The sequence below is a fragment of the Nelumbo nucifera genome, chromosome 2 (genome assembly GCF_055504915.1).
Source record: "Nelumbo nucifera cultivar China Antique chromosome 2, China Antique-T2T, whole genome shotgun sequence".
Taxonomy (NCBI): domain Eukaryota; kingdom Viridiplantae; phylum Streptophyta; class Magnoliopsida; order Proteales; family Nelumbonaceae; genus Nelumbo; species Nelumbo nucifera.
The window spans coordinates 56,094,807-56,105,843 of record NC_142650.1 but is presented as its reverse complement, the minus strand read 5'-3'; the positions used below and the strand labels follow the sequence as shown (position 1 = coordinate 56,105,843).

The window sequence follows — 11,037 nt, the reverse complement described above, 5'->3', positions numbered from 1 at the left end:
TTCAAATCGGATTATATCACAAATAGAATCAGTTTCAAAATGGATCGAATTTGAACCATCCCTTATCTCATTTGGAAAAAATCCGATCCAAATAAATTGCATATATAGTAACTTGATTTTTATACTATTTATGTTATTTTATGAAAAGACGTGCATATTATTATTTTGTTTTAAAATATATATGATAAAATGGTTATGATTTTGTAAATGTTTGGCATCATTCTGCAACTGCAGCATGGTTTTCTCAGAAAATGGTGCTGATAATGTGTGAGTTGGAATTGTTGCTGCCAACTAGAACGTTTCCTGGAACAATAACAACTTTTTCTGTTTGGTATCAATGTTTCAGGAAACGTTCTCTGCATTTCTACCTATTATCTAGTGCCACATCACTGCCCTGTTGGCAGCAATGAGCTGCAGCTCCAAGAAATGCCAAATTTGGCGTTACTCCAAGTCATGCCTTCCCAATTTCCAAGGTGTGGCTTGGAGCACCATTTTTCCTATGTGGCGCTGATGTGGCATCGTTGCTCCAAGAAACAGCAACGATGCCAAACAGCCGCTTTAAGGGATGTTTGGAACCGTAGCCGTTTTTCAAAAAAAAAAAAAACGGTAGCACGTCGAATCCACATAGGCGTTTCAACAAACACCCATATATATGAATATTTGGTTCATGAATTTATTGAAAAATCAGGCATGCCTCATAAATCAGGACCCCACTGATGCATCTTTGGCATTTCATGCATCAGTGAACCGTTTCCCCCAACGGTTGACTGATGTGTATCCTACGTGGTGCTTACCTGTCAACACATACATGAAAAACGATGATGAAAATCACCTTATCAAACAGCATAATATTATTCACTGCCTACATGAAAAACGTTTTTTTATGAAAAACGGGTCTTAAAAGCATAAATGTTTTTTCTTGAAAATCAATCCTACAAAGCACCCATGCTTCCAAACACCGTCTTATTAATTATATAGTTTTAGTGAGTGATGAAAACTCTTTAACCGAATTGGATACTTATTGGATGTCCCATAATATGATTTGAATCGAATTCAAATAAGGGAAGAGAATACGTCGCATTCAAATTAAAATCACATGCATTTTCTATTGGATTGGGTTCAGTCGTTCGGATATACCTCATTTTAAATCCGATCTGATTCATTTGCATTCCTACATGCATTAAATGGTTAGGATTATGATTTTTGAACTATTATTAATCCAGACCGACAGACCATGCAGCCCAGTTCAGAAAATAGGTCACCAAATGGATGGTTGAACCGTTGATTCAGAAACAGGTCACCAAAACAGTTCCGGTTCTGGGTCGGTCTTAAAACATTGGTTAAGATTTTGACAATACCATATACCAACTCCATCGATCGGAAGTGGGCAAAGACATGTGATGACGCAATTAGTGTGGTGGGTTTTGCCCATAGACCAGATCCGAAATGCCTTCAAAACTGAATCCGGATTTTCCATAAAGTACAAAGATAGATAGAGATATCATAAGAAACTTCAAAAGCAAAACCTAGGCAAACTAGTTTCCTAATCCTCTCCTTTTAAAGTCTTTAACTCTTTTAGTGGGAAAGCGATTGTTTCAGTCGTTTGATTGTCATCCTAAAATTCCACGTGGGTTCATAGAGTTAACATCTGTCCCCATAGAATGCGTCTCAAAAGCGCGCCTTACATACATATCTCAGCGTGCATTGAAAATATCTTTCATACTTTTCATCGGAAGATATTCTTATATACGGTTGAGATGTGTTGCAGGACGTTTTTGAGGCGCATTCTGTGAGGTAGATTTGAACTCCAGTTTATATTTGCCACGTTAGCACCGACGCAGCTCGGACGTAGACCTCCATATTTGATTCCGGTGCCGTTAGAACTCAAGGTTGTGGTCCCCTTGATGATCGACACGTGTAGCAGAAACGACGGGATCACGGTTCCGGGATTGATGAAAAATCGTTCCCTTCGTTGCTGCCAGTACGCTAGACGACAAAAGCTTTTGAATCGTCTATGATACTCGGAGTTGGAGTGGGGCCCACTCCTCGTCAGCAAATCATCAGATCCTATCTGTTTATCTCATTATCTCCCGCGGTCCAACGGCCGCCAGCTGTTTCTCTCATTTTTAATTCTCGGAATTGTCCTTTGTCGTCAATGTACAATTACCAAGGAATCGCACAGCTTTCGGGATAACACAAAGGAAATTATGGTCATTTCATTCTTCTTCGAATACAAGTCGGACCGATAGTCTGATAGAAGCGGTTTTTCCCGCCGTCCCATCGACTCGGTAGTTATAAAACGGATTCCGTCTTTGACGCGGAAAACGCAACTCGCTTTTTTACAGTGTTTCACACGGCACCGGCGAAAAAGGAGGGGAGGAAGAACCCTTTGTTGTGCGAGAGTTTCGGTCCATTGCCGGTACGTAACAACAGATTTTGTTTATTTTCCACTTTTAATTTCATATCTGGTTGAATTTCTCAAGGTTTTCCGGTAAGATCTGATGTGTAGCCTCGTCAAACCTGAGAGGGATCAACGATGACCAAAGAAGGGAATGGAAAGGCCGTAGAGGGGGATTTTGTTTGGTAATTAAAGAAAAATTAAAAGGTGGTTCATTGCTGTTCTTCTCAGGGAGGCTTGTCTTTCCCCAAATACCCTATTCATCTAATCTGAATTGTGGTGTTTGGGGTTATGTAGTATTCGATACCAGTCACAGTCGCCGATTTTCAATGAAGTTCGTGGTTTCGTTGGGTTAGAGTTGTAGCTTTCTTCTAAATTCAGTTGGGGTTTGTTTCGTTTCTCTTTTGGTTTGATGAATTTCTTTTTCCATATTATGGATTTCAGATAAATAGCAACATTAGGTAGAAGAAAAATAAAATTGAAGAAAATGGAGGCCCGACCGTGCAAGGGGTCCGAATATATTGAATCTGCTGAGAAAGATGAGTCACTGATGGAGCTAGGATTTGGGGATTTTGGGTATGTGTAGTTCAATTCATTGCCTTTTTTTTTCCTTAACTGGTGGAGCTGCGATTTCAATGTCTTGGGCTTTCTAAGAATAAAAATGGGTCGCATAGGTGCACGCATTACAGAAGGCGATGCAAGATTAGAGCCCCTTGTTGCAACGAGATCTTCGATTGCAGGCATTGCCACAACGAAGCAAAGGTGATATTTTCGTTTTTCTAATGAAATTATTTTTTAGTTTGCATTTTGATTTCAGTGTTTGATTTTAATTTTGAGGTGACCTTTGAACAGAACTCAATCGATGTTGATCCACTTGATAGGCATGAAATTCCTCGCCATGAAGTTAAAAAGGTGAGCTTTTTTCTTTTTCTTTTTCTTTTCGTCAGTTGTTTTGTTTTTTATTCTTCCACCAGTCAGCAATAAAGCCCTTCACTACCATTGGTGGAAGTGGGTAGGGTTCACAGGGAACCTCTCGTTTTTACCTTTTGCTTTGAAAATGTTGTCTGTGTCTCCCAAAAAGGTTGCCGACTTGTCAAAAGATACCAATCTATGGATAAGGTTTATCTGTATTCTAATATCTTTACTGAAATTCATATTAACTCATTTTCCTTCTTATTTTTCTTTTTACGCTCTCCATCTAAGGCACACATACAGACAAGACGATTTTATGGTCATTTTCTATTCTTGTGGCTGTTAATTTTTATTTATCAAAGAAACCTTGATGCATCGTTTTCTCTATGTTCTTTCATTTTCAGGTCATATGTTCATTGTGTGGCACAGAACAAGATGTAAGCCATCTAAAAATTTACTCATAAACAACTAGAAGAAAAAGAGAACGAAAATTAGGATTGGAGATTGATCTTCATGGTTCTTTATCATTCAGGTTCAACAAAAATGCATCAACTGTGGGGTTTGCATGGGGAAGTACTTCTGTGAGAAATGCAAGTTCTTTGATGATGATGTAAGCTTTTGGAAGAATTTCTCAACACAAATTAAATTCCTTCTCCTTGTTTATACATCTAAATAGTTTTCTTATAGAACAAATTGGTTTCTTATTCCAGGTCTCGAAGCACCAATATCACTGTGAAGAATGTGGGATCTGCAGGTTGAACACCTGGCCTGTTTTGTTTCTTTTTCCCACTTTCCTTTCTAATTCAATTTGAAAAGAATTGTAGGCACAAGTTTTCATGTAATTCATTTCCTTTGTATTTGTCTTTTCAGAACTGGGGGACAGGAAAACTTTTTCCACTGCAGTAAATGTGGTAAGTAATAACATGCTTCTTGTTCCAGCATTAGCTAATTGGGGTTCTTTCTGCAGTTTTCATGTACACCATTTGACACTGCAATTTCAAAATTCCTATTTCAGGATGCTGTTATTCAATATTGTTGAAGGATTCACACCGTTGTGTTGAGAGAGCAATGCACCATAACTGCCCTATCTGCTTTGAGGTAAAGATTGAAATAAGAAAGCAGGACCCATGTTGTTTTTCTTTCAATTGATTGCATTTATAGATTTTACCAGTTCTGTACAATAATGCCCCAGCCTTAAATCATGCTTACCTATTAGAAACGCTTGTGGTATTACCATTGTGCAAGGCACAGGTGCCAAGTAAAAATTGAGCAAGACATTGGAAAATAGAATTGGTGCCTTATTATTGAATGCATACTTTCTCATGGCACCTTATATAGGAGTTTGAAGTGCTAAAAGCTGACTTAAGCTTTGAAGATCATTAACATCATCATTGTCATCTAAGCCTTATCCTAACTATATGGGGTCAGCTACATGAATCCTGTTTCACCACTCTGTTCTGTTTAATGTCTGTCAGCATGGTTAAATCCATTAATTCGGAGGGGGTACCAGTAAAACGAGTTCACTTCTGCTGCAATGCTTTATTGTGATCCCCAATAAAACATAGATATATTACCCTTTTGTTTTAAACTCAAAAATCCAGAGTGATTTGTTTTCTATTTGATTGCTGGCATTTCTGTTGCAAGATGCTGCAACTGTGGTCATAAACATATTAAAGGAATAATATTCTAGAAGGCTTAGATCTTTGATAATCTGGAGGCTCAGTTCTTCCATTTCGTTGTGCAGTACATCTTTGATTCAACTAAAGACATCACTGTCTTGCCATGTGGACACACAATACATTTGGATTGTCTCAATCAGATGAAGCAGCACTTGCAGTAAGTATTTTTAAAGAGAAGATCAGTTAATCTTAACCATGCACAGCTTTCTAAAGAAAAAGAAGTGGCTCATATTGAATGCCACCTTGCAGGTTTTCATGCCCAGTGTGCTCAAGATCAATTTGTAACATGTCCAAAGTGTGGGAAATGCTCGATCAGGAGGTATATTGATCTTATGCCAACTTAATTTGTTATTGTCATATGCATGCTTATATCTCCAATAGCTACTATCTTTTTCTGACTGTTTTTTTTTTAAACACTGAACCCAGATTGCTTCAACGCCTATGCCTGAAATTTACCAAAACAAGATGGTAAGAGGATGACAATAACTTAAGAATGTGCATTGATATTGATGATATATGGTGATCAGTCCCTAAATTTTCTTCTTTCTGTTTTGTAAATAAACAGGTGTGGATCTTGTGCAATGATTGTGGATCATCATCCAATGTAAATTTCCACATTGTGGCACACAAGTGTTTAAGCTGCAAATCTTACAATACCAAGCAGATCCGTGGAGGTCCTGCTTCATGCTCATCAAGCATTTCAGAGATGGTTAGATAAAGGCTGCATTTGCATGATCAGACCTTCCCATTAGGACTGTTCTAAAGATGGGTTTGTCTTCCTTTGACATGGATGGAAAAGCCATGATGAGTGTATTTGAATGGGCAAATATGAAAACAGGGAGGAGAAAATGAAAGTGTCCATTCCTTCAACATTGGCTATTCTTTATTTCACTTGTCGGGGAAGGGGGCAGAATTTGTCTTCTCAAAATGGTAAATTAATATCACTACCGAGTCACCAGGATAGCATATATAGCTTACACCCATTCTTATGTCATTGTGCGTGGTTTAAAAGTGTTCCCATACTGATCCAGATAGTTCACATGAGTTGCTTATTAAATTCTGGGAGGGCAAAATCCAAGGGAATAGAGGTAAATTTAATTTATTTGGTTCACTAGAGTTCATGCTTGGGCTCAAAGGAAAGGACTGATGCAAAAGAAGAAACCAGAGGAGGCTATAGAGCCAAACAACACAAATGGCAGAGAACATCCTATATGATGTTGGTTATCTCATTTATTTCGGGAAGAACCTGTGCATAGTTTACATTTTACCTTCCAAATGCATTCTTTCTTAACCTTCATTTCTTAGTTCTCTATGTTTGTGAATGCTACTTCTAGCACCTCTTTTTTTTTTTGTATCAGACATGAACACAAGCTCAGCATGGGAGTTTGACTTCTTTATTATCCTGTTTTCAACAATGTTTGCAAGCCGTTGTTTACCCAGATGGTTGGAGTAAGTGCTTGATCTGTCACCTGGAGAAAATTATGGGTTTGTTTTACCTGAAACGGGCTAAAAGTTCCTAAAAACCCTCCGACTAGGTAATAAAACCAACCTGAATCTGAATGATCAAATTGGTGAATTCTTTTAACTTCAAACCATTCACATGTCATAGTTAGAACCAATTGATTGAAATTAAAATTATATTTATATATAAGGGTTCGACTATGATAAAGGAAAAAGTGAAAAACTTGTAACCAATTAACCAGTTTCATAAAATTGGTAATCAATCAGGTCAGGTGGACCAATGATCCATCACCTGGAGAGAAAATCAGGTCATCTGTTGGGTTTCAACATCACCTCGAGCCTTATACTACTTTGGTGAGCTGAGCTCGAGCCTCATACTATTCGGCTTGGCTTAGCTTGAATCCACCCCTAATTCTGTCACTGGGTCGGGGGGTCACGAAGTCCATGGATAGACCTAGAATCGGAACCAATTATTAGTCAAGATAATCGGGTCTAACGAGATTATACTTGACAATAACAATTTAAAATTTTATTTATAATAGTGTAAGTGACATTAAAATAGCAAATTGTTTATGTGTTGACAAATAAGTGGTTTTAACCAAAACGATCTCATATGCTATATAAGAAATTTTAAGGTCTCCTGCTTGTAATGGAGACTTGGGATCGAATCCTATCCGCACCTGGGTTGGGGGATGGGCTATCCCTGTTGTGTAGCCCTTGGAGCAGAAAAAAAATACCTGACATAATCCATTTTGTAGGTCATACCTGACCCATTGGCAACCTTATTCAGTCCTACAAAATCCAAGGTCCCATTTGATTTTTGATGAAGGAAGATTTGGCCCGACCTCGCAAATCACGTCACGTGGCAAAAAAGGCAAGCAGCTCGGCACTCAAGACAGCATACCGAGGGTACAAACGCCAAAGGGAAGGGACCAGCAAGAGGCCCAAGCTCCCTATTTAGTGCCCGAGCTCCCTACTTAGAGTTCGAACTCCCTACTTAGTGATCGGACTCCCTGCGAGGAGCCCGAACTCTCCCCTTTTGACCCCGAGTCACACAAAGCAGGGACCCGAACTGGCCTGCCTTATGACAGTTCGGGGCCTCCCCTTATCCGAACTCGAGACTTTGCCTCACGCACCGCTCCAGGCACTTCGCTCCCGGAGCATTGAATTGGACGAACCACGCCGTACCTGACACCGAAGGAGTCCGTATCCAGGGGCGGCGCACCTGACTGACTTGGGATCTGACGCTTGACAGCCGCATTTCCAACGGCCACCTGCCACCGTCACCTGTCACCACTGCCTCCAGTTACAAAGACGGCTCCGACAAAAGGAGTAGTGACGGTTCTGTCCCAGCAGAGGCGATGATGCCCGAACTGGCAGAAGCACGGAAATACTCATTCCCGATCTAACAGGAGTCTAGGAGCGAGTGCGCGAGGTGGTTATAAAAGGCTCTCCACCCCCAAAGAGGATGTACGAAAACTTTGCGCTATCTGGTTTATCTTGCCTTTGAAGGATTCTAACTTAAGCTTCGGAGCCTCTACACCGGGTTCTCCCCGGAGCTTCTTCATCTCCCCCGTTTCAGGTCTCCCGCTACTCGATTCAGAGGCAAGGTCGTTGACAGCTAAGACCGGCCGGATTGCGCATCATCAATTGGCGCCGTCTGTGGGAACGCTTCAAAAAGCCTCCCTCCAAACTCTCATACCCCCTTTTTCTTCTTCAAAAAAGCCAACCCTCATGGCCTCTTCCAGCAATGCCGGACGTGGCACAGAGACAAACACCACCGGGGAACAGCTTCAAGTTCTCGTGGTGTGCGTTGGATAGTTCACCATCCCCCTTTCGGTGGATGGAACCCGCAGTTTGAATGCGCCACAAGCAGTGGCGCCCGTAAACCTTCCTGCCACAAGCATACCCTTTCCTCCCCCTATTGAGACAACCTTTACTGAACCGACTGCCGTCCCCCTGGCAACCAGCCAAAACCGGTTGGACGACATGCAAGCCCAAATGCAACAGTTCTAGCAACACTAGCTTCACCAACACTAAGTGTTGCACAACATCTCCCAATATCACTATCAACAGCAGTTCCCCCAACTGCCACTGAACCAATCACTACTTCCACCTCGCTACCCTGCTCCGAGGCCGGTCAAGGCCTCCCCGCAGGATGGGTGCCCCCACCAAGGAAAGGCCTCCAGGCCCCAGAACCCCCCTAATAGCCAGGCCTCGTCCCCAGGCCGAAGAGAGAAAAAAGTCATCCCCGCCTCGCAACTCGCAGGCGGGTCGGGAACCTCGCCCGCGAGGTCGGCACCTCGGCGCTCCAAGCCCGAGTTCCCACTCACGGAAAACCGATTCAGTGCATTGGCAGCAGCAGACTACCAGCATTCTGGGCCCATCGAGCTCGGCAACACGGAGAACAGCAGCGCCAGTACAAGGCCCACTCAACAGCGAAGGCGCCGGCGAAGTCGCAAAACCGCCACCCGTGTCCTGTCGGAGCTCAGAGGCAAAGAAGAGACTTGCCCAGAGATTTCAAGCTCCCACCTCTGGACAAGTATGACGGGACCTTCGACCCCAACGACCACGTTGGCGCCTTCCAGTCCCAAATGCACCTCGCTAGAGCCAGAGAATCATGCATGTGCGTGGCCTTCACCACCACCCTCAGGGGGGTAGCCCACACTTGGTACAGGAACCTGGCCCCCGGGTCGATAAAGTGCTAGGCTCAGTTCGTGCAGGTCTTCACCGCACATTTTGTCACCAGCAAACGGTGCCCCAGAGCAGAGGAAAGCATCTTCGGAGTAGTCCAAAGGGAAGGAGAATCCATACAGGGCTACATCAAGCGATTCAATGAAGCATGCTTGCAGATACCGCGGTTAGACCCCGCGGTGCAGCTCATGGCGGCAAAAAGAGGGGTAACGCACAAAGAATTCAAATGGCACATGGTAGCTAACCAGCCTGCAACCGTGGCTGAATTCCTCAAGCTCGCGGACAAGTTCATGAGGACAGAGGAAGAAATCAACCAACGAACCGAGGGCGGAAACGAGAAAAGAAAGAGGGAAGGCGAGCCCTCTAACCCAGTCGACTGGAAAAACCCGGCCCGAGAGCCGAAGCCAAACCAGTCGTTCTGAGCTCCCCTAGCAGTTCGGAGGGATTACACGCCACTGAACACAAGGCAGACCGAGATCTTAATGATGATCAAGGACGCCCCATACGTGAAGTGGCCACCTCGCCTAAAGGGAAATCCGAACGAAAGAAATAAGAATTTGTATTGTAGTTTCCATAGGGACCATGGTCACAGTACCGAGCAGTGCAATAATCTTCGGGACGAGATAGAGGGGCTCCTCCGTCGCGGATACTTGAGAAACTTTGTGCAGCACAACAATAATAACAATAAGGCAGATCGGCCAGGGGAGCACGAAAAGGATGCCCCCGAATCTAGCAACAGGCTTGCCGAACCATTGCAGCGACAGCCTCCGGTGGAGAGGCCAGTTCGGGGAACCATCCATGTAATTGTGGGAGGTTCGGTGGTAGCAAGGTGTACCTCAGTAGCAGCCCGGACTTCAGTTCGCAAAGCGACCCTCGAGGAGCGGAACCCTCCAAAGAGACCAAAGACCGGAGAACAAATCTTCTTCACAGAGGACGACACGCGAGGAGTCCGCTACCCCCACGATGACGCGCTTGTCATTAAACTAAGGATCAGCGACTTTGAGGTCAGATGCGTACTCGTAGATTCGGGCAGCTCGGCGAGCATCCTCTTTAAATCAGCGTTTGACCAGCTACAGCTACGGAGGAGCGAACTGAAGCCCGCGAACATTCCCCTGGTGGGTTTCAGCGGAGAGGAAGTCAGGCCCCTCGGAAAAATAACAGTACCTGTGGAAGTCGGTACATGGCCTTGTGCGGTTAGACTCAACCATGACTTCCTGGTGGTCGCGACCCCCTCCCCATACAATGCCATAATAGGGCGGCCTATCACGCATATCCTACGGGCGGTGGTCTCCACCTACTATTTGGCCATGAAGTTCCCTACGGACTTCGGTGTGGGGGTAGCGCGGGGCGACCAACTCGAGTCCCGCAAGTGTTATGTTGCCGCCCTGAAGGGAAAAACCAAGGTAGCCGGCGACCTCGATCTGGAGCGGCTTGCGGAGCAAGGCGAGGAACGAGCTTCGCCCATAAAGGAAACAGTCGCAATCCCGATTTCACCTACGGACCCAGCTCGCACACTCCAGATCGGTGCTTCCGTCGAAGAACCCCTACGGACCGAACTGGTGAGTTTTTTACTTCAAAATTTAGATATTTTTGCATGGTCCACGGCCGATATGCCCAGTATTGACCCTAGCCTTATAACTCACATACTTAACACTAACCCTGTAGTCAGACCCGTTAGACAGAAGAAACGCAACTTAGCCCCAGAACGCTAGAGGGCGGTCGACGAGGAGGTCGAGAAGCTCCTCGCAGCAGACTTCATAAGGGAAGTCCATTACCCGAGCGGGGTGGCCAACCCTGTGCTGGTAAAAACGGCGAGCGACAAGTGGCGCATGTGCATCGACTACACCGACCTGAACCGAGCTTGCCCGAAAGATTGCTTCCCCCACCCCAGAA

At 44.1% G+C, this 11,037-nt stretch overlaps 2 protein-coding genes across 5 annotated transcripts; both read left to right on the top strand.

Annotated features, from left to right (window-relative positions):
- The first annotated feature begins 2,187 nt into the window (after positions 1-2,187).
- LOC104586319 (E3 ubiquitin-protein ligase RZFP34) lies at positions 2,188-6,428 on the top strand. 4 transcript variants are annotated; one of them, XM_010243498.3, is made up of 13 exons: positions 2,188-2,419; positions 2,843-2,974; positions 3,073-3,160; positions 3,251-3,310; positions 3,715-3,747; positions 3,843-3,920; positions 4,021-4,064; positions 4,181-4,221; positions 4,326-4,408; positions 5,055-5,146; positions 5,239-5,308; positions 5,416-5,457; positions 5,555-6,428. In XM_010243498.3, the coding sequence occupies exons 2-13, from the start codon at positions 2,886-2,888 to the stop codon at positions 5,705-5,707; spliced, it is 873 nt and encodes a 290-aa protein (XP_010241800.1). In that variant the 5' UTR covers positions 2,188-2,419; positions 2,843-2,885; the 3' UTR covers positions 5,708-6,428. The 4 variants fall into 4 exon arrangements, with proteins under 4 accessions (XP_010241800.1, XP_010241803.1, XP_010241802.1 ...); XM_010243501.3 differs by lacking the exon at positions 2,188-2,419 and adding an exon at positions 2,510-2,732; XM_010243500.3 differs by lacking the exon at positions 2,188-2,419 and adding an exon at positions 2,510-2,749.
- A 3,047-nt stretch (positions 6,429-9,475) lies between these two features.
- On the top strand, positions 9,476-10,971 carry LOC148802239 (uncharacterized). The gene is made up of 2 exons (XM_088897470.1): positions 9,476-10,703; positions 10,810-10,971. The coding sequence occupies exons 1-2, from the start codon at positions 9,627-9,629 to the stop codon at positions 10,840-10,842; spliced, it is 1,110 nt and encodes a 369-aa protein (XP_088753596.1). The 5' UTR covers positions 9,476-9,626; the 3' UTR covers positions 10,843-10,971.
- The last annotated feature ends 66 nt before the right edge of the window (positions 10,972-11,037 follow it).